Source organism: Myxine glutinosa, chromosome 5, assembly GCF_964187855.1.
Source record: "Myxine glutinosa chromosome 5, kmMyxGlut1.1, whole genome shotgun sequence".
Lineage (NCBI taxonomy): Eukaryota > Metazoa > Chordata > Myxini > Myxiniformes > Myxinidae > Myxine > Myxine glutinosa.
The window spans coordinates 54,140,078-54,163,544 of record NC_136265.1 but is presented as its reverse complement, the minus strand read 5'-3'; the positions used below and the strand labels follow the sequence as shown (position 1 = coordinate 54,163,544).

Sequence of the window (23,467 nt, the reverse complement as noted above, 5' to 3'; positions counted from 1 at the left end):
AAAGATATATAGGGAAACGTAGATGCAGGAGAAGGTCATTTGGCCCATCATGCCTATTCTTTATCCACACTCATTAACTTGTTTTTGAGGTAGACTTCAACAATTGTCCAGGTGTTCACTTTTTGCCTCAGAATTCCTCAGATTGATCAAGGTTGTTCAATCCTCTTAGCAACTGAGTCGTTTGTGTGCTCGTTGTTGTAGCTATTTTGAGGTTGTTTTGCTTAAATGGTTAATTATTTTCTGATTGCTGCCAAACCAGTGTTGACCGTCCCATTCTCTCTGTTCCCAGTGTCACATGGTGATTGTGGTTAAGGAAGACCAGCTTCCCAGTAAGTGCCCGCAACGTTTGCCTCACATTTTTGTAAGCAGCCAACTCCCACATGCGTGATAGCCCCTACACCTAATTGTGTTATGACGTGTTTACTGTAAGGAATTGTGGGATACAGTTGTCGGATTATTTCAACATGGCAGACATTAGACTTGTTTTGAAGGAGAGGGATATCGATGGTGCTACTCTGCCGTTTGGTGATTGCCACCGACCAGCCAGATGATCCGCGAAGATGGTTGCAAATGAAAAACTCCAGAAATTGGAACGGCACTCGGAACAGCACAAAGTCTCACCTTGCGTACTCATTCTGAACAAAAATAACTGAATACGCCACTATTCTGGCCGAATACTGTTATGTATGGCCCATATACCCGTATCATCCAGGCACCTTATTATGTCAAATACATTGCCATTATCAGTAGCCTTACTGATTGTTGATTGATTATATTATTAGCATATTCAACGACGACTTTTGTGCACATTAAGGCTAAATTGCATCCATGAAGTTGAATATGAAAAAAATGTTCAAACAATATTCCCCATGGCTAGTAGATCATATGTATAAAGTTTCGCATCGATCTGTTAAGCAGTTCTGGAGAAGATTTTTTTTTTTTTAAATACCGGTTTTTCCCATATGGCCACCAAACAACGTGATTGATGACGTCATAAATTTAATTACCCACCCACATAGCGTCGTAGATCAGATGCATGAAGTTTCAGATTTTTTTTTAGATAAGGATTTTTCATTCAACCAATTATGGCTGGAATACTACTTCACCGATGATGTCATCGATATCACGCTATATAGCCCAGGCAGGGGGAGTTATTGATCTGTGCCTAGTTTCAATTTTTTACGTTAAGCGGTTTCGGAGATGTCCGCATTTTTTCCTTTAATCCAATATGGCTGCCATACCACAGGCCCAAGATGTCAGAGATGTCAATAAAATATTCTCCATGGGGAGTCCCTCCTATGTTTAAAGTTTCGCATTGTTCGGAGAAGCAGTTGCCGAGAAAATTATACATATATATATATATAAAATAGGTCCAGGCAGGCCTCTTTTTCTTATTTTGCCATCTCAGCAATGGCTTTCTTTCTGCCACTCGACCTGTCAAACCTGCAGCTCGAAGTCTCCTCTTCACAGTTGAAACTGAGACTTGCTTACTTCGACCAGTGTTAAGCTGTGTTTGAAGCTGTTGTCCTGTGAGCCGCCGATCACGCAAGCTGTCGACTCTCAGAAACTTGTCTTCTGATTCTGTTGTGGCTTTGGGTCTGCCAGACCTCTTCCTGTCAGAGTTTCCTCCAGTTTCCAATATACTACTTCCTGCAGTGCAATATTGTCCAAATAATGCTTCAGAGGGTGTAATAACAGTCTATTCCAATACTGCTTTTATACAGACAGGGGGTTTGTAATGAAGTAATCAGCAGAGGTTGGGACACCTGTCGGAATTGTTTGCATCAACTTTCAAGGCTTAATTTACTTACATTGCTGCAGAACAGCTGTACGTTGTTAACCCATTACTTGTTCCCTGAAGAAAGTCTTTTTTTTTTACAATATAACTGTGCAATTTACATTATTTTCCCGTTTTTGCTCACCTAAACTTTTTTTTAAACCTTGAGCAGTTTACTACTTACCTTTGTACCATTTCAGGTTATTTACTGGGCATCAAACTGCATAAATTTCAATAAAAACTCGAAAAATTGAGGTGTTCTAAAACTTTTGGCCGGTGATATATATATATATATATATATATATATATATATGTATATATTTGCTTCATACTCAAGAAATTTGAATTTGAGATCAAAAGATGAATACGAGGCAAGAGTACGGAAGGTCAGCTTTTATTTATTGGTATCTCTGTGGATATATGTTATACCATTGCTGAACAATAGCACTTTGAATGTTGTGTCCATTATGGTGGAATCCTTCCCCTCCTTTCCCCCTTCGATCCCATTACACCCTCCTAATCATCTCTCCCCTCCTATTCCAGTCCCTAACCTCCCTAGCTCAGTTACAGTAAGCAAAGTGGTGTACTTAGCGTTTCTACCAGAAATGGTGTTATTACTATGGTAAAGAAGATTGATGTGAAGAGCTGCTACCAACTCATTTGAAACGGGGTCGGCACCTCTGCCTCACTCGGTGTGTCGCCATCATCCAGCATCCATTTGTTTCACAGCTTCCTGTTTCTCTTGGCGTGATGAGTTGTTTTTTTTATTAAACCAAATAAACTCCTCGCATGTTTTCGAGAGAGACTGACAGGATCATCTTTTAAGTTGAAACTGACGCCCTCGAGTTGTGCAGGCGGTACGTCATGGTTCGCCATCGACGCTGCTTTTACCATGTGCTCGCAGACTCATTTGTGGGTCTTAAAGATCCTTTCACCTGTGGTACCTTTTTGAAAAGAGCAGGCCTTTGCTTGGCGGTATCTTCACCAAATACCAAATTCGTGCTTGGACACTCGGTACACGGACACTACCAAATGGACGCTCGGTCCGACTTTCACAACGACCATTCCAACTCTTCTGTTCTCTCTTTCTCTTTTCACATAGATGTGAAGCGTCGCCTGGAGCTCATGACCAGTCTGCACATCTACAGCGTGGGACTCTCGAAACTGCCGGACGCGGCGGCGCTTTACACCACAGATTACGACATTCGTTTGGATTTGTGTGCCCGTGCCAGCAAGTAGGTCAAACCGAGCTTTTTCAAAATGCCTGGATGGCATTCCTCTGTTACTTCGTGAAGTTGAAGATTCGCAAGTACTGTGTATTCATTTCCTGAGAATGTTTGTTTGTCTTTGTTTATCTGTCCGTCTCCTCCAGGTCACAATTTTAAACCGATGTTCACAAAACTTAACCAACTCATTGAGCTGGTCATTAGCTGGAAGCCTATTCTTAGGTCAATATGTCAAAAGGTGAAAGGTCAAGGTCACAAAATCATGAATTTCCATTAGATCGACTTGAAATTTGAATAGTTTGCATTTTGGGTCACCGAAGCCCACTGTTTGACGTCAAAAGGTCAAGGTCACATAAAATCATCAATTCTCATCCGATTGATTTGAACTTTGAATAATGTTTGCATTTTGGGTCACTGAAGCCCATTGTTTGACGTCAAAAGGTCAAGGTCACATAAAATCATCAATTTTCATCCGATTGATTTGAACTTTGAATAATGTTTGCACTTTGGGTCACTGAAGCCCATTGTTTGAGGTCAAAAGGTCAAGGTCACATATTGATTTGAACTTTGAATAATGTTTGCATTTTGGGTCACTGAAGCCCATTGTTTGAGGTCAAAAGGTCAAGGTCACATAAAATCATCAATTTTCATCCGATTGATTTGAACTTTGAATAATGTTTGCATTTTGGATCACTAAAGCCCATTGTTTGAGGTCAAAATGTCAAGGTCACATAAATCATCAATTTTCATCCGATTGATTTGAACTTTGAATAATGTTTGCATTTTGGGTCACTAAAGCCCATTGTTTGAGGTCAAAAGGTCAAGGTCACATAAAATCATCAGTTTTCATCCGATTGATTTGAACTTTGAATAATGTTTGCATTTTGTGTCACTAAAGCCCATTGTTTGAGGTCAAAAGGTCAAGGTCACATAAAATCATCAATTTTCATCCGATTGATTTGAACTTTGAATAATGTTTGCATTTTGGGTCACTAAAGCCCATTGAGGTCAAAAGGTCAAGGTCACATAAATCATCAATTTTCATCCGATTGATTTGAAATTTGAATAATGTTTGCATTTTGGGCCACTGAATTGGTTTACCAAAATCAGAACGATTGATTAAGCCGCTTTGGCGTGTCAGCCGTTTCCATGACAACGATTCTACCCCATTATAATCAATGGGACCCGTTTTTTTATTGTCATATCTCAAAAAGTTTTCAAGATATCAAATTGAAATTTGTACAGCTTATTTGTGGTGCGTATAGTACCATCCGAAGTGAAAGGTCAAGGTCACAAAATCATGAATTTCCATTAGATCGACTTGAAATTTGAATAGTTTGCATTTTGGGTCACTGAAGCCCATTGTTTGAGGTCAAAAGGTCAAGGTCACATAAAATCATCAATTTTCATCCGATTGATTTGAACTTTGAATAATGTTTGCATTTTGGGTCACTGAATTGGTTTACCAAAATCAGAACGATTGATTAAGCCGCTTTGGCGTGTCAGCCGTTTCCATGACAACGATTCTACCCCATTATAATCAATGGGACCCGTTTTTTTATTGTCATATCTCAAAAAGTTTTCAAGATATCAAATTGAAATTTGTACAGCTTATTTGTGGTGCGTATAGTACCATCCGAAGTGAAAGGTCAAGGTCACAAAATCATGAATTTCCATTAGATCGACTTGAAATTTGAATAGTTTGCATTTTGGGTCACTGAAGCCCATTGTTTGAGGTCAAAAGGTCAAAGTCACATAAAATCATCAGTCTTCATCTGATTGATTTGAAATTTGAACAGGGTTTGCATATTGGGTCGCTGAATTGGTTTACCAAAATCAGAACGATTGATTAAGCCGCCAGCCGTTTCCATGACAACAATTCTACCCCATTATAATCAATGGGACTGTTTTTTATTGTCATATCTCAAAATGTTTTGAAGATATCAAATTGAAATTTGCACAGCTTATTTGTGGTGCGTGTAGTACCATCCGAAGTGAAAGGTCAAGGCCATCTGAAACGTGTAAAACACCTATTTTTGCCACAGTTATACAATTTACGAGTCAAATTTATGTATAACAATCAATCATGTAAAATACTTGAGAGGCCACACGTTCGAAAATTGCCAAATTGTTGTTTCCATGGCGACAATGCTTTATTTGGATTTCGCAGATATCGTGCTATGCGCAACATACGATTTGTTTATTTATTTATCTTATGCAGGATTCACTTCACTTCAATGAATGAATATGAATGAATGATCGTTTTAAGGCCATTTTCCCCGCTAGAGTGGGGGTTGGCCTTGCGGGCCCCATGACAATCATGGTTCCCTGTTTGAGGCAATGTTTTTATGGCCGGATGCCCTTCCTGACGCCAACCCTTAGTCAGCTCTTACGATGCGCAGGGATACGGTGTACCTATTCTAAGCCGGGGTACACACCGTGATCATTCATCGCAGGAAGCTGGTACTCAATTTGCCGACCTCGGAAGGATGACAGGCTGAGTCAACCCCCCTGGCGTTAATTCAGCGATCGACCGGGATTCGAACCCGGGATCCTAGGATCCCAAGCCGGCACCCTAACCGCTAAGCCAACACCAGGCTGTAACAATACGAGTAAACTTCAATATTGCATTGAAATCTGCTTTCTTCCTTCAGCCTCGTACTTTCATTTGAGGAAGTTAGTTTTTGTTTCGTAGCGATTGAGGCCTATCAAAAAGCTTTACATGGTTACTGTTGGAGAGCTGCGGAGATGGTGATCGAGACCATTGGTCTATTCATGATGGGTCATTTCTTTTGTAATATGGCCCCCCAAATTTCCCTCCTGGAATTATTCATATTGCTTGTGGAAATGTGGCAGAGAGGATTTGGCCCTTCCTGTATGAAATATACATTTTCGCGAAGGACGTTTGATGGTATCCACCACACTTGCGCATCTCGTGTACCTGATGCGGTTTGGTCATTCGGTCATTTTCCAGCGCGTCTTGTGAGCTCGTTCTCTTTCCACCAGACTTGGTGCCATCTGCAACGCCAAGGCTGTGCCTCAGCCCGCCGAGGAACTCGCAGAAAGAAGGAATCGGCTTCTCGAGCATGCCTGCGATGACATGGAGGTGCAGGACGCCGTCCCCAACGGTCGTTCGCTTCCCAAACAACCTTCGAAGCCCAAAGGGATCTTGGGGATGCTTGCGGCGCAGCCCGGTGGCAGGCACATACAAAGTGTAAAGAAAATCGAGGATAAGAGTGCCGAGGCAAAGACCGAGGACTCTGCTGTTGAAAAACAGGTTTGACATTTTCTCCTTTTCACGAGTTATGGTTCTTGCACTCGGTTTTGCCCACCCTTGTTCCGTTGACACGTCGAGTTATCACTTCCCTGTTAAGGCGTACAGTTGGCCATCCATGAACTTTTGAAACTGCAGAACTGATTGAAAGTTTAATTGTGTTGAACGTTGAGAGCAAGTTAAAATGATCTGGAAGTCAGATCACACGAGTGTCTGGGTCTCTGGTACTGGATACGAGTGAACCTAGTCTACGTGTAACTCCTTTATCCCAATTAAATGTCGATTAGTTTGGTCCGGCCTCCATTGATTCTGTGCTCACCCTGCTTCCTGGTCGCAGGAGCCTGGCGAGCCACAGAAGAAAGTTCCAGCGACTGCGTCCATCTTTACCTTTGCTGTGACTGGTAACTCTTTGATTGTTAGCATTTGTTTGTTGGTGAAAATCAATTGGTTAAGCATCGACTCATAGTTGTGACCTCTAACGTGGGAGGGCTGTACACAACACATGTTATCAAACATGTTATCAAACACGTACACTGCTAATTCACAAGATGTGGTTTATCAATATTTAAAGGCATGGTGAATGGGCATGGTAATTTGGTTAAATGTCTCTCTATTCCTTTCTCCTTTCTCTTTTCTCATTCTTTCCCTCGTGGTCCCCCTGTGCTGTCTTTCCCTCGCGGTCCCCCTGTGCTGTCTTTCCCTCGCGGTCCCCCTGTGCTGTCTTTCCCTCGCGGTCCCCCTGTGCTGTCTTTCCCTCGCGGTCCCCCTGTGCTGTCTTTCCCTCGCGGTCCCCCTGTGCTGTCTTTCCCTCGTGGTCCCCCTGTGCTGTCTTTCCCTCGCGGTCCCCCTGTGCTGTCTTTCCCTCGCGGTCCCCCTGTGCTGTCTTTCCCTCGCGGTCCCCCGTGCTGTCTTTCCCTCGCGGTCCCCCTGTGCTGTCTTTCCCTCGCGGTCCCCCTGTGCTGTCTTTCCCTCGCGGTCCCCCTGTGCTGTCTTTCCCTCGCGGTCCCCCTGTGCTGTCTTTCCCTCGCGGTCCCCCTGTGCTGTCTTTCCCTCGCGGTCCCCCTGTGCTGTCTTTCCCTCGCGGTCCCCCTGTGCTGTCTTTCCCTCGCGGGTCCCCCTGTGCTGTCTTTCCCTCGCGGTCCCCCTGTGCTGTCTTTCCCTCGCGGTCCCCCTGTGCTGTCTTTCCCTCGCGGTCCCCCTGTGCTGTCTTTCCCTCGCGGTCCCCCTGTGCTGTCTTTCCCTCGCGGTCCCCCTGTGCTGTCTTTCCCTCGCGGGTCCCCCTGTGCTGTCTTTCCCTCGCGGTCCCCCTGTGCTGTCTTTCCCTCGTGGGTCCCCCTGTGCTGTCTTTCCCTCGCGGTCCCCCTGTGCTGTCTTTCCCTCGCGGTCCCCCTGTGCTGTCTTTCCCTCGCGGTCCCCCTGTGCTGTCTTTCCCTCGCGGTCTCCCTGTGCTGTCTTTCCCTCGCGGTCTCCCTGTGCTGTCTTTCCCTCGCAGTCCCCCTGTGCTGTCTTTCCCTCGTGGTTGTCAGCTCTTTCACGAGCCTCGATTCAGTATAGAAAATTGCATAAACTTCGGACGCAACAAAGATTGTGGACAAGCTGTTTTTAGAGCTTCTACTCCAAAAGGGTCTAAATTTCGAGAATTGGCGTTGGTGGTAGTGGTTCGTATGCATTCTGTGGCTGCTTGGCTGCATCATTTTCTGAGGCTGTGCCTGTGCTGCTGAGGCAGTGCCTCCTAGTACCAGTCATCTGGTGCTCTTTTTGCCGACCTCCAACGGATGACAGACTGAGTCAACCCACCGAGCGTTATTTCAACGGCGCAACTGGAGCTCAAACTCAGGACCCTAAGAGATCTCCAGACAGCCATCTTAACCGTTAAGCCAACACCAGGCCGAGAATGGGCACTGTCCGCTGATGATCCATATGGTCATTAAATCAGGCACTCAACAAGATGAAGGAATTGTTTTTCTGCTCCCTCTTCTGCCCCTATCTCTTCCATTCTCCCAGTCTTTTCTGACCCTGTCTGTGTTTTGCGTCCCTTCCCCTTATCCCTTCCCCCGTCTCCCTCCCTCCATCTTTTCGGGACACTGCCCCTCCACCCCCATTCTTTTCCCCCTTCCTCACCCTCCCTTCTCTGGCCCTCATTGTGTCCCAGCTTACATGTTTGAGCACCTTATGATTGTTGTGGGTGCTCGAACAACGTCTCACCTTCCCTTTAACTGTCTTCTCGGCAAAGGTAAAGCCAAGGCCCCTAATAAGGATGGGACGAGCAAGCCTACCATTCCTGAGCCGGTGCAGATCACGAAAACAGAGCCCGTGGATCCTGGAATTAGATTGAGTCACAGCATGCGGTTCAACAAAGGACAAAAGTGCACAGAAGAACAAAAAGAGGAGGTGGAGAGTGACAAAGACGGAAGAAGAACAAAGCGGTGAGTCTTGTACCGGAATGTTCAAATGTGTTTCACATGTGTCAATCGAGTCCTTTAATAATACTCATTTTCTTGTCGGTAGGAATGACTCGGGTTACAATGAAAAATCTGTTCTTTGGACCGTTCTTGGTGTCAAATTATTCATACGGGAACTTCCTAACAAAAGAGGGTTAGCATTCCCTTAGCGTGCAGGTGCCCTCTTATTATGGAGGCATGACACGTGGCATGAAGCTAGGACATACCCTGGCAAGTATTTTTGGCTACCTGGACATCGCAAATTTCACCTGTGGCAGTCAGGGCGGCCATCTTACAAAATGGCCAATATCAGCTATTATTACCTCTGTCACCAAAGGTGGACAGAGGTTACGTTTTCACCCTTGTCTGTCTGCCTGTTTGTTTGTTTGTAACCAGGATACTGTATCAAGTTGTGGACGGATTTGGATGAAATTAGGTGGACAGGGTGGGTGTGTGACAAGGACAAAATGGTTACATTTTGGTGAAGATCCGGATCCGGTACTATAATTTTAAAAGTGATTCTTCAGAGATATGATTCTTCAGAGATATGATTCTTCAGAGATATGATTCTTCAGAGATATGATTCTTCAGAGATATGATTCTTCAAAGATATGATTCTTCAGAGATATGATTCTTCAGAGATAAAATTCTTCAGAGATATTATTCTTCAGAGATATGATTCTTCAGAGATATGATTCTTCAGAGATATGATTCTTCAAAGATATGATTCTTCAGAGATATGATTCTTCAGAGATAAAATTCTTCAGAGATATTATTCTTCAGAGATATGATTCTTCAGAGATATGATTCTTCAGAGATATGATTCTTCAGAGATATGATTCTTCAGAGATATGATTTTTCGAAGATATGATTCTTGAGAGATGAGGCCAAAACTGATATATAGTGCGGTATCTCAAAATGTTATGGACGGATTTGGATGAAACTTGGTGGACAGGTTGGGCATGCGACAAGGATGAATCGATTCGCTTTTGGTGAAGATCCGGATCCGGACACGATAATTTTTTAATTTATTTTTAAAGTGGTTCTTCACCATTGAGTGATAAGGCCAAAAACGATATATAGCACAATATTTCAAAAAGTTGAGGATGAGATGTGACAAAACTCGGTGGATGAGTTGGTCGATTTTGGTTCAGTTCCGGACCCAGATCCGGCCTATCGGTGGGATACAAAACGTACATTGTTCAGCCTGACCTGTATGCGCTCTTCCGAATGCAACAAACTATATGTCATAACAACATACAACAAAGTAGTCTGTATGCCGCCAAGGATGTCACTTCGTTTTTAACGGTGTATTTCTGTGTCCATATATTTCTTGAGGCACTTGCAATATCCTCGGCAACCTTTCTTGTAGCCACACCAGGGGAGTTCGCAAAATGCCTCATTGGGCTCGGGAAGGGTTGTTCACATCGGTTCCCAGCTGCCTGTGGTACTTCTAAGCCGTCCCCATTTATTTGGGGATGGAGGTCAGGTGCACGAACTAACATCTGGCCCCAGCAGAGCCCAGCCTGCTACGCTGCCGTTTTCAGGTGCTGCAGTAGTGCTGCTTGTGTGGGAGGGATCCAATTGTGTTGCCCCCCCTTCTGGGTGAAACGTACCTTCTGAGGCTCGTCGACATGGTCGCGAGGATGTGGATCTTGGTGTACCCTTCTTTCACAGCTTCTGCCACATGGAGCAAGATCTGTGTGTCTGCCTTTCAGCTGAGGAGGCCAGGCAGCATTCTCCATCTCATTATGATCACTGATTTTGTTTCTAAGCTCTCCAGTGTCCTGATTGAAGACAAGTACAATGTCTTGTCCCTGCTTGCGAGCTTCCAAGTCTTGAAAGTACCTTAGGATGCGATTACTCGGAGTAGTGGAGTGCACACAGCCGGTAATGCTGGTCTCAAGCTGTTACAGTCTCGTACTGTACAAATTTGCCAGGGCTGTCGGTTTGAAGATTGGTGCAACTTTACTGTCCTCCTCATTGTAAGATACCAGCTCGACAAGTGCCATGCCGGGGTTAACGCTGTCGATATCCATATCTTCTAATGATTTGGCATCTCTTGCTTTGTTGTAGAGAGATACCAAACATTGGGCATGGCCCTTGCCCTCTCGAGCAATCAGGTCACATGCTCGGAGTTTGGTTGGTAAAGGTTTGTCCTGTAATTTCAGAGCACAATGCCTGACGGGTGTCAGATGTTGAGGCCTGGTGCAGAAGCAAACTACCTTCTGGTTTCTCACAGAAGAAGCACAGGTCTGTTGACGAGCTGACATGCTCTATGCGTTGGCGGGTGTACTTCTTGGAGAGACCAGCATTGTGTTCACAAGGTGTTGTCCTTTTCTCTGCGCTCTGGCGTTGCGTCTCGTTGTATCGGAGCCTGCATGAGTCATGCCATTTTTGTAAAATGGCTGCCACGGCCATCACTGGGGGAAATCCGTGACGTCCCTACAGCCAAAACTACTTGGGGAGTATGGCCTAGCTTCATGCCACACGGCCATCCTTTTAGCATCAAAGGCACCGTTCTTCAATAATTTTCACCTATTTGCGTTACGTACTATTACGTTTATGGGGGGTAGGCATACCTTAGTCCAGGTAGATTGCATAGGTAGTGTGCTCCGACTGTCGTGAAGAAGAAGAAGAAGCCTCGATGTATCATAAGTTGGAAATTTGTGTAGACCGGATGTCGTGCAAGTGTATTTTTGTCCCCATGAGAGGGGTGGGATTTGTTAATTTGCGAGGGATTATGGGTAAATTAATTCCCTGTTTGTAATTGCCTCTGTAATCTTTTCCTGTGTTCCTCCTGACACCGCACTACAGACACCCAGCCAGAAATCGCCCATTTACCACACTAATTAAAAACCAACCAGAAACCAGGCATCAAGCCCTATCGCTGACAACATGGACTTGGTGAGCACAAAGGACAGGCAGGTTCGTGAGGCCACGCCTAGAAGAGCAGTGATTGGTCAGGGATTTGATTGGCACAGAGACTGGTAAGATGGGACTATGCCATTGGTGAAGCAGGCACAGATAACGTCAGAGCCGCGCGTACAAAATAGTTGGAGCGGCGGACATTTTAGCTCTTGGGTCCCGACTTTGTTGGTGAACGGTCGCCACAAAGCTCTCTCTGAGCATCGACATTTTATCTCTCTCAGCATCGACGTCCTCTTGGCTCCTCTCGTTTTGGATCCCATAGTGAACGGTCGCTATTGTTCTTGCGCAAGGAAGCTTCATCGCGAACGGTCGTGTTCCGACATCTTGCTAGTGGTCGTGAGGAGGCGGAACTGTGGACGGAGAGCTGCAGTTTCCGTGCAGATATCGTGAGGACAAGCGTGGCTGGAAGATCGAGCTGCATGCCAAGGCCGTTCGCTTCGCGCACGGAGCCAGGAGTGAGCGGGCCACAAGCGAGGCCTAGTTCGTGCCAACGAATGTGTGTTTCCCACCAAGGCCTCAGACGATCTTTGACGATTCCTGACAGGATACACCAGCCGATTTGAGCTAAGTGCCCACTAAATAACACGTATTTATTTTCAGTTATTTTATCCCATTGTTTGTATTCGAGTCTGTGTGGGAGACGTCACGTTTAGGAATTATAGTTTTATTTGATCGTGCATTTTCTTTGTTACCGGCATTTCTTTCATTAAACCTGTTTATTTGTACATTTTAATTCCGTCTCGGTTTGAGTTGATTTATTGCAGGGTCGAGGACGTCGGGTGGACTCGTGAAGGTAATTCTCTGCTATATTTTGAGTGTTAAGCTCGTTTGGTCATCTGTGTCACCCTGCGGTGTTCACCACACAGGGCAGGCACGCGACAGTACTATATTATATTTATTTGACTTCCCCTCGATGGATTAAAGATTCTACATTTTAATGCGCGGACGTATCGAGTCGAAATGTATTCATTAAACTGCAATTAGCTGCCAGAAATTCCGTCCGTCCTAACAGGTGTTCTTTATGACTGGACTGTATTTGTCAGGATTTTTGATGTTGCGGCTGCAAGGCAATTTGTGCGAGTTTGTTAGAGATGAACCAAGTGATTGTTATGACTTAATATCATGAACTTTGTAAATTATATATGAAAAAAGGTGGGGAGGATCAATTAATTTATGTATTTTTGAACGATTGACATGTCAATGGCCTCCCAGCTCTGGGCACGGCCTGCCTGCCATGGCCTTCCACATGGTTCGTTGGTTTTGTGTTTGGCAGTTGGAAAGGTGTTCACGCGATTCTGTGATCTTTCCCTTTCTCAGCACGAGAGCACGAGTGAACAGGATCAGTGACACTGAAGAGGAGGAGGAAGAAGAAGAAGCAGCAAAAGACTCGGATGATCGTAAGAAGAGGAAGAAGAAAAAAAATGATGAAAATAAGAAAGGTAAAGAGGAAGAGCCGGCACAAAGCAAAGGGAAGAAGAAGAGGAGGGTAAAGCGGAACCATGTACGAAGGGAACTTTCGGACAGCGACGACGAAGAGGAAACAGGTGAGGAACCAACTTCATGGTGATTTCTCGTTTTCATTACATTATTCACCACCAGGTGGCGAGTCGGCAGCTCGAGGGGGTCCTGACCCCATCACTCGACTCGAGGTGGGAGGGGAGGACTTACAGAGAGGGGAGCTTGGCAAATTTCCCCTAAAATTAGGGCAAGCTTCAGTTTTCTACTCCATATCATCTTGCCAAGATAATGCAATCCAAAATCCAAAAGCAAGTTTCCCTCCGCAGAGTCCAAGGAATAATAAACTGAAGTTTACAAAAAACAGTATTTTTTTTTTTTGTAAATGAGCCACACGGGTGATTGGAAGGGAATAATGTAAATAATCATTATTTAAAGAGGGTTCTTGTATCTTGTGCCTGGATTTTATTACATCTCCCAACCCTCTCCCCTCCCCAACCCCCCACCAAACCCCCCTACCCACCCTCCCTATCTCCATAACCACAGTAACAGCACCCAAGGAGCCTCGTTCACCCTCTCCAACCACACACCTTGCATTTCAAGCAGGTGAAATCACCATATCTGAGGTACGGCCTATTTTCCTGCTCACCTGACTTTACGAATGCACTTTTGTAGTTTATTTTCCTGAAAGTTATTCAGTTTATTTGCCTGGAGCGAGGACTGAACCTCCAAAAAATTTTAAGGCATATTTTGATCCGAGGCATTCCAGACACCAGAGGAGACTATTTGGCCCATTTTGCCCGTGCGTATCCCCGTAAATTGTCGGCGGTGCTATGGAGGTACAGCTCGCCCACAAAGAATGGAATTTGGTCTTGATGCCAGCACGAGAGGACCATCCTTCCCGATCACGATGTAAATGCACGGTGCTGCTGGCTTTACGGTCACTACCCAGAGGACGGCCCACTTGGAGACATGCATCTCTTGCTGGCGCTGAGCCAGTATGGCGGGTTTTTTTTAAATTAAATACAAACCTACTGAAGATTGAATTCGGCTCGATGGCTGAGTGGCGAGTGAACTATCGACTAGGCCATCCCCACCCGCGTAAATATCGAAAACTCTGATTTATTTAATTTCCCCCCTTCCAAAGTGTCACCACGTTAGGGTCTGCCCTTCCACGAAGACTTATCTATAGGGAAATATAGTGAACCACTCTTCTTTATTAATTAACTTCCTTATTAACCATGTTGCTTTAAAAACTAAATTTGTGAATAACAATAGTTTTCCCGTCATCACAGGAGCGATATTTTAAAACCACTGAATCTCGTGAGATGCATGATGTTTTGGGGAGGTGGGTCGAACTGTTTACTTCCTCATTTAGATACATTTAAATAGGTGAGATGGTTTGGGCCTTTTGGGGAGTTTTTAGTTCCTCCTGGTAGATATTTTGTTTTTTAAATGTTGTTTTGTTTGGATTTGGTTTAATTCCCTGCAAATGTTTGCTCCGCACGGTGCCATGGCCGAGTACCGAGACGTTGCCTGTTTCATGCCACAGAGCAAGAGGGCGACCGTGGGCAAGAGGCAGCGGAGGGTCCTAAAGGACTCCACCTACGTCGACGAGGACGGTTCGATGGGTGGGTCTTGAACTCCCGTGATTCACGCGAAGCATCTTGGAAAGGAAATGCAGTTGTTTTGATCTCTTCCAACCATCCCTCGTTTCCTTCAAGTTCCCCATTTTTGTAATGTTCCTTTCATTTCCTGATTAACCTTCAATAACTGACCCTCCCTACCAAAGTTTTACAGCTTGATGCTCAGCTCCATTCATTCATCTCTTTATTGAGTCTGTCTTGAGCTTTTCCATCCAGGACTTCCTGTCTGCTGCCCACCTCCACCTTGTCGTCTCTCTCTCTCGTTTCTATATCTGGCTATTACTATTCCCACCGAAACCAGGAACTATCCCCATTAACCGCCAACTCCTCTCTTCGTGCAGCGGTGCTTCTGAAGTGTTCTTCTTCACCTGTTTCCCCTTCACCCAGTTATTTTTCCTTTGACCCTTTGCCCTCTCATTTCTACTCGTCCACAACCCTCAACTCGAAAAAGGACAAAACTTGTCTAATATGTCCAACCCCGCAATGCATCAAACTAGAGCGGGCAGATTGGACTCCCAAGGCAATCCTTTTCTCCGCTTTCATGAAAACAAACAGAAATTTTAGTGCTGGCTATTCTCCTATTTCTTTTGGATTGCCAAGCCCCCTCCTCCCACCCCCCAACCCTCCAAATCCCCATCCTACTGCTCCACCAGCCTCAGCCATGCATGGTAAGTGTTCAAATTCACCAGATCCCCGTGTTCATGCATCACGTTTCCTGAGCATCATAAGCGGAAGAGTTGTTGTTCTCAACAGGCAAGGACGGGTGGTGTGTGTGTGTGTGTGGTCGGCCGCGGTGTCGGTTTGGAAAATAGAGGAGAGTTAAATTATATTTTTATTTGTTAAAGCCATTATCTTCAATTTTCATGGTTAGAGTGTCTGAATTGTTTCTTCAACACATTAGAGCTTTGTATGATGGAAAGCAATTGAGAGATCTGAAGGTTAAAGTTCAGTCGTCATTTGAGGTCCTGGAAATCAGGGTCCATTGAACAAGTTCAGGCCTGACAGAATGGCCCTAGAGTTACGCACACTCGCCTATAAGCTGTCTAACTTGGGTTTGAATCTCGACCCAACTATGAACTGTCATCCCAGTGTTTCACAGGCGCGGTGATTAATCGATGTGTGCGCTGTCTCTCAAATGAACATTAAACTGGGCGTCATGTCTGCCGGCATTAGTTGATGGATGTTAAAGACCCTATGGTGTCCTTCGCAAAGAGTATGCGAGTTATCCCTGGTAACCCGGCCAAATTTTCAAATTACTGCTGAAAAGGCAACTGCAAACCACCCAGCATAACCCTAGCCAATAAAATACTGGTAGTACTGGACCTGCCATTTGGCAGAACACCAGACTATGAATACGAATTAACAAGGTCAGGTTGTTTGGATGATCAAAGCTGCGTGCATGGCGAAGCAATGTTCCGGGTCCCCTTCCTTGAGTAGAAGGAAAATTCGTTCCGTTTGCGAACAACTTGGCCTGAACAACTTGCATCATGCATGCTGTTTGAGCATTTGCCAGACAGCACGGGTTTGATAGTTAAATGGTAGGGATTGAACTGAGATTGTGGTCATTAAAGGGTGCTCTACTATGTTTTTATTTAATTTATTTATGTATGTTTTATATACTAAGTTGAGGCTCGTGTAAGAGCGAACACATAACGCATCCAACAAAGGGAGCGGGAGACGAGGGGGAGAGAGAGGGAAGCACAACGACAGTATAGAACATGGACATCAGGAGATCTGTGGAAGGTGTAGGGGGCGGGGTAGATACAGGATAAACAAGATGGACACTACACGGACTTTCAGGAAAGAAAATGGAATTTGAAGGAGGTGGATTTGGGGTGTTTTAATTGGCGTAGAAGAGGTCAAGGTTTTGGATGGGGGAAGATAAGAGATGGTGGTGAACAGCTGTTTTAAAGACCTGGAGGGAGGAGAGGGATTGAAGAGAGTGTGGAAGATTGTTCCAGAGGCGGGAGAAAAGAGGAATGAAAGAGTGAAGGTGAGCAGAGTCTTGATTTTGGCAGTTTCACCAGAGGAGAGTTTCTGGCACATCTTATGCGTCCTGCAGGAATATTTGGGGGACAGAGCACAGACAGAGCAGGGGGAGCAAAGCCGGAGAGAAGTTGGTAGAAGACAGAAAGACCACCTACCTGCCTGCGGTGAGAGAGAGAAAGGCCCTCGGAATGGGCTTCATCGCGGGAGATTCCAATGATTCTGAAAGCTTTGGTTTCTACAGCGTGAAGCCGAGCCAGGTGTGAGGCAGGAGCACCAGCCTGTAGGGGAAAGCAGTATTCCATTGAGCTGCGGGTGAAAGCTTTGTATGTGGTGAGGAGCTCAGTAGTGCCCAGAAAGGACTTCGCACTACAGAGTTCGCAATGGAATACTGCTCTCCCCTCTGGGCTGGTGCTCCTGCCTCACACCAAGCTCGTCTTCACGCTGTTGAAACCAAAGCGTTCAGAATCATTGGAATCTCCCGCGATGAAGCTACCTCCGAGGGCCTTTCACTTACTCACCGCAGGCAGGTTGGTGGTCTTTCTGTCTTCTACCGACTCCTCTCCGGCCTTGCTCCTCCAGTTCTGTCTGTACTCTGTCCCCCAAATATTCCTACAGGTTGCACAAGATCGGCCTGCAACCCTCTTATGGTTAAACTGCCAAAATCAAGACTCTCTGCTCACCTTCACTCCTTCATTCCTCTTTTCTCCCTCATCTGGAACAAACTCCCTCACTCTCTTTAATCCCACTCCTCCCTCCAGGTCTTTAAAACAGCTGTTCACCACCATCTCTTATCTTCCCCCATCCAAAACCTTGATCTTTTCTACCACCGCTAATTTCATCCCAAATCCACTTTTTTGAAATACCAACTTCTTTCCTGGAAGTCCTTGGTGTCCTTGTGTTTATACTTCTCCCCCCCCCCCCCCACCCCTCTCCCTTCCCACGCCGCCTCCCCCAAAGCCCTCTCCCTCCCACACATTCCCGATGTCCCTGCTCTCAAATGTTGTGTTTATGTGCTTCCCCTTTTCTCCCCATCTTGTCTTCCACTCCCCTTTTTATATACTTTGTTTGTTTGTCTGTTTGATTTGTTTGTGTGATAAATGTTAGCTCTTTCACGAGCCTCGATTCTGTATACAAAAAAAAAAAAAAAGAGAGAATGCCCAGTCGGCGACTGGCTTTGGAGGTCAATTTGGAAATGTGGTTTTCCCAGGAAAGATCATGGCAGATAGTGAGACCCAAAAGCTTGAAGTGACAGAACTTCTTCAAGAGGATTGTTGAGAAAGTAGATGGGAGGGTTGTCCAGACGGTCTTTTCGAAGAGACATCGTGAGAGTGTGAGATTTGTCAGGATGGAAAGACATGTTCAACTTTTTTGACCAGTTTGTGATTTTGTCGAGGTCTGAAGAGAGTGAAGAGGCTGCAGACTGCTGATCTGAGGGTTGAGATATGGAGCGGCAGAGAGTATGTGTTGTGTATGTGCAGGCCGAGTGGAGTCATCAGCAAAGAGATAGAGAGGATTTTCCAGAGAGTCGGAAAGATCATTAATGAAGACCAGAAAAAGCACAGGGCCCAGGATACTTCTTTGAGAAACTCCAGCCTGAACAGGAATGTGAGATGAGAGAATTCCATTCAGGGCCACACGTTGACTGCGACCGGAGAGGACGTCCGCAAGCCATGCGTGAAAGTTATCATGGATACCATAGGAGGAGAGTTTGGTGAGCAGGGCAGGGTGCAAGACCGGATCGAAGGCATGAGATATGTCAAGGGAGACAGCTCTGATATCCTGTTTGGCATTGAGAGCCTCCATCCATTGTTGAGACAGCAGAAGCAGCATGTCCAGAGTAGAGTAACCTGGTCTCAATTCGAATTGATGATCCGAGAGAAAGCCATTGGAGAAGAGGAAGGATTTGATGTCAGAAACGATGATGGATTCCATGGCCTTGCTGATTATTGGGAGCAGGCTGATTGGTCTGTCGGTGAAAGGATCTGTTTTTGCACCCGTTTTATGCAAAGCGGTAATGTTGGCTGATTTCCAAGCTGATGGCAGATGAGCTTGAGCAAAGTAGAGGGTGAAGAGAACAGAGAGAGGATGTGAAAGAGCGGCAGAGCAGGTTTTTAGGACCCCGTGGGCTGATGCCGCCTGGTCCAGTTGCAGAATCCGAGTCGAGGTTTGACAGAAACTTCTCCACCTTGTCAGGAGAGAAGGACACAGCGTCCAGGAGCAGCTGGGTTCGACTGGGTAAGGTGGGTACAGAGAGCGATGGGTTTGGGACACAAGATTTTGAGGCAAACACAGAATTGAGGCATTCAGCTTTGTCACGTGCGGAGTCAGCTGTATGGCCGTTTGAGGTAAGGGAGGGGATGGAGGGGGAACAAACACCAGAAACAGATTTGACCAGACGCCACCAGGATTTGGGGGAGGAAGACAGGTTTGAGAGTTGAGTCTTGAGAGTAGAGAGATAGTGTTTCCTGGCTCTCCTGAGGGTAGACACACACTTGTTCTGTGGTTTTAAAAAAAGAATGGAGATTGCCTTCCATGAGGCGAAGGCAAGTTGTTTCAGGGCAACTGCCTCACCACAGATTCACTGGTCATGGATGGGAGGAAGTGTATGACAACTGAAGACGAGATGGGATAAGTCTGTGCATGAGAGAGAGCAATTTACTTCGGAAGAATTGGTGTCAGAGGCAGTGAAGATGGGAGACCAGTCCAGATGATTGATGGCTGCTTGAAGACTGTGCCAGTCAGCCTGAGTGAAATGCCAGACTCGTCGACGCTGAGGAGGCTCTCTGAGAATGGCCAGAGAGATGTCTACTTTAACAAGCAAATGATCAGATGAACCAATTAGAGCAGATGAACTGTGTTGTGTATGTGCAGGCCTAGTCTCACTGTTGGTGTCGTCATCAATTCCACACATACTTCCTCAAGCCGAATGAGGTTGCACCTTTGGCTCAAGGAAGTCTGTGTGGAGTGGACTAAACTTCGCCTGAGACTCGGGACCTGCTCCTTCCCGTTTGTTTTAAATTGAGGGATTAAATCTCTCCTAACTTTTCTGCTGTGAGTGTGTTGGGAGTGTGGATTGAAATGCAATCTCCAGCCCAGTTGAAGTCTGTGGAAGCCACAAGAACGTGTGCTGATGTATCCTCGACAACCAGCGGTACCTTTTTCTGGACAATCTTATTGCGGAGGACCGTCTGCCATGGCCAGTTGATGAAGTGCTATTCTGGCTGAATGAGAACTGTCGGTTGTGGCAAGGACACACACCACAACTCAAACCCTCTCTGGGATTCAAGTCTTTGGATATGTCATGAATATCTGGAGTTTGCAATGACATACCGGAGCACCCACTGCCTTGATGGAGAGCTTCAGCCTGGCGGAGGTGTGCGCCCTGTCGAGTGCTGCCCTGGTAACCCTGATGCAGATTCTACGAAATGTGGAGTAGATTTTGTTGCAGCTCTTGAGTAATGACTTGGCCGAGGTCGGCTCCGTCCGTCCCAATCTGTACGTTCCCAGCCGTGTTCGATGACGTTCATGCAAGGACTCGGTGGCGCCCAGGCTTTTAGGCCGTTCCGTCTCTCCCCGGCATCGGTGGTTCTGCACGTATGGCAAACGTGGAACCATCTTCCAGCAGTTAACATGTTCACCATAACCATGTCCTAATACGTGGAGTCCATTTGATTGTGCTCGTATAACGGATTGTTAAAATAAGGTTTCTGTATTGTCGCAGGCATTCATTTAATACTGGCAGGGCACGGGAAAGTACTTCCCTGATTCACTAATCGTTTCCAGAGCAAGAAAGATGTTTATTTATTTATTTCTTTGTGAAGTGCGGTAGCCGCGTGTAGTTTGGGAAGTGTTTCCAGGCTTTTTTTTTTTTTTTTTTTTTTTTTTTTTTTTTGACTCTGGACCCCTCAACAGCAAATTTCAAATCTATTCAGTTTGGTTTGTCCACCACCTCCTAATATATGCCGAAAAGGTCCATTGACATGTCCTAATGTCCTTGCCCAACGCAAGACGTCACGGTTGCTCCACGAGCCTCGGATCGCCATTGATGAGTTGATTTTTGAATGGTTAATCTGCTTCTCGTATGTGAATCAGGTCATCCTTGAGTTATTCAAGAAATCGGGATGAGAAGCATCCTTCAAATAATTGAATTTGTCATTGGCGTCATCGTTCTGCCTAATGCTTCCAAAAACCTCGTTTGATTTCTCATGAGATCTGATGATTGTAATTATCTGACCAATTCTCATGAGAATTTTGTTTCTAAGGGGAATTTATGCCGTGATGATGTAATGTGTGCTCCCTGAGCTGTCTAGCCTGGATTCAAATCCTGGGCCAGCTATAAACTGCCGTCCTGGTGTTTCGCAGGCAGATTTAGGTATTGATGTGTGCGCCGTCCCTCGGATGGGCTTTAAGGACCTTTGTGCCGGCACTGGCAGCCTCAACGGATGACACCTCACACCATTCATGAGGAGTAGGTGCAGTGGTGTAGTCTAGTTTTTTGTAGTGGGTATACTGTGATTTTTCCCTTCCAGCCTCATAGTCACCCGTCCCAGAGCGACACCCGTCCCAGAGCGACACCCGTCCTGAAGTGACATTCATATAGTGCATTTTATGAATGAAAGTTATTTATATAGCGCATTTTATGAATGAAAGTGTGAAAGTTCTGTTACGAAACTATGTTGTTACGTATCCTCGCGCATTTTTAAGTGGGTATACGGAAATCCTGGACCTTTCCTAGTTGGTATACGGCGTATACCTGCGTATCACGTAGACTACACCACTGTAGGTGAGTTATCACCGGCACCCTGGACAATTTACAAAGTCATCAGTGGTCCAAATCGTCATCAGTTAAGCTTCCTATGGCGGAGTGGCAATCTGTCCAGGATTAATTTGAACCTTGAAACATTAATGCCCCAGAGCTTCGTCTAGACTCCATAGTACAGGCCTCAATGCTACATGCCATTATTTGTGTATGTACAAGCTCCTCTGTGAGCCTTCTGGTACCAAAGGGGATAGGAAAAAAAATAACTCATTGTGGGATGGAGCAATCCTCCAAATATTCCACCGATTCCAACCGTCCCTGTTGGTTTTCAGGAAATCGCAGACAAGATTAATTTGGCTCAGCTCATGATACCTGCTGAACGTCTTCCTCGATGGAGCGTTGCGCCAGTTTTACAAAGTCCGAAGCCTCGAGTCTTCCCGAGAGATCCGAGAACGTAAAGGCTCAAAAGGCCAGGATCATCGATTTCCTTTGAGCCAAACAATGGCAGTCCTCGGCGAAGGGAATGATCTCCAAATGTCTTTCACTATTGTTATTCCCAGCTGCCCTCGTGTTTTCCTTTTCTGAAGATCGCCCTTGGTTGTAAGATAAGTGCTTCGCTCTCCACGATCCAAGTCCAGCGTTCCCAGGCTAAATCTCACATGGGCCATAAAAACCCTAACCGCGGACACGGAAACGATATTCTCATTTCTCGTGCTTTTCGAAAATGATCGGTATGGCTCGGCACCTCAACCCGTCTCTCCGAGATTCCTTATCCTGGCCATGTATCCGTATCCCACGCACCCTTCGGGGCGTATCCACGAGGCCTTTCCTTGCCGGGTCCCGGCTGGACGTGCTCTCGCGGAGGTCTCGTTATTCCTCGTGGCGACCTCACCTTCAACGCACGAGGGAATTTGGAGCCTGTGATGGATTGCCGTTGACTTGTTACCATGGAACCCATTATTTATTTTTTTGGGATAGTGAGGCCTAAGGCTGGCTTCACTGTTTCTGGAGTTCAAGTTTATTTATTTATTTATTTCGCCTGATTTGAGAATTGCTTATCTTGTGCTCTGCTCGTGGAAGGTTTCCTAAAACTTGAAGCATTTTGAATAAGTGGGAGAGCATTTTAAGTGTGAAGGTGTGCAGATGGGAGCACCATGGGAAGTGGAAGTGGTGCGTGCTCAGGTCGTTGCTTTCTTATCGGGTTTGAACTGAGTTGGCACCTTTTCCCCAGTATAGCACGTCATGCATACCAATTAGAATTGCTTATGGAGGAATTCGGACATGGATCCATGCAAGACAAGGACAAATCGACACTGCATTTTTTTTTTTTTTGTATACAGAATCGAGGCTCGTGAAAGAGCTAACATTTATCACAAAAAAAAAATCAAACAGACAAACAAAATATATAAAAAGAGGGAGCGGTAGACAAGATGGGGAGAGAAGGCGAAGCACACAAACACAACATTTGAGAGCAGGGACATCGGGAGATGTGTGGGATGGAGAGGGCTTGGGTGGATGAGGCGTGGGAAGGGGGAGGGGGGTGTGGGAGAAGTATAAAACACAAGGACACCAAGGATTTCCAGGAAAGAAGTTGGTATTTCAAAAAAGTGGATTTGGGGTGAAATTATGCGGGGGTAGAAAAGATCAAGGTTTTGGATGGGGGAAGATAAGAGATGGTGGTGAACAGCTGTTTTAAAGACCTGGAGGGAGCAGTGGGATTGAAGAGGGTGCAGAAGTTTGTTCCAAAGGTGGGGAAAAAGAGGAATGAAAGAGTGAAGGTGAGCAGAGAGTCTTGATTTTGGCAGTTTAACCATAAGAGGGTTGCAGGCAGATCTCGTGCGACCTGTAGGAAAATTTGGCAGACAGAGCCCATAGAGAGCTGGGGGAGCAAGGCCTGAGAGGAGTCGGTAGAAGATGGAAAAACCACCAACCTGCCTGCAGTGAGTAAGTGAAAGGCCCTCGGAGATAG

General features: G+C 45.7%; 2 protein-coding genes across 3 annotated transcripts in view; both read left to right on the top strand.

The window, feature by feature from the left end:
- Positions 1 to 23,467, top strand: part of LOC144892275 (uncharacterized) — a 341,101-nt gene that overhangs the window by 294,975 nt on the left and 22,659 nt on the right. The gene's annotated exons all lie outside the window — the stretch shown is intronic.
- Positions 1 to 23,467, top strand: part of POLD3 (DNA polymerase delta 3, accessory subunit) — a 67,622-nt gene that overhangs the window by 36,163 nt on the left and 7,992 nt on the right. For both annotated transcript variants that reach the window (XM_068117056.2, XM_078778077.1), the window contains 8 exons: positions 290 to 329; positions 2,880 to 3,012; positions 6,010 to 6,280; positions 6,615 to 6,678; positions 8,511 to 8,703; positions 12,967 to 13,193; positions 13,651 to 13,730; positions 14,657 to 14,735. In XM_068117056.2, coding sequence (XP_067973157.2) covers positions 290 to 329; positions 2,880 to 3,012; positions 6,010 to 6,280; positions 6,615 to 6,678; positions 8,511 to 8,703; positions 12,967 to 13,193; positions 13,651 to 13,730; positions 14,657 to 14,735 — 1,087 coding nt within the window. The remainder of the gene's footprint in view (positions 1 to 289; positions 330 to 2,879; positions 3,013 to 6,009; positions 6,281 to 6,614; positions 6,679 to 8,510; positions 8,704 to 12,966; positions 13,194 to 13,650; positions 13,731 to 14,656; positions 14,736 to 23,467) is intronic.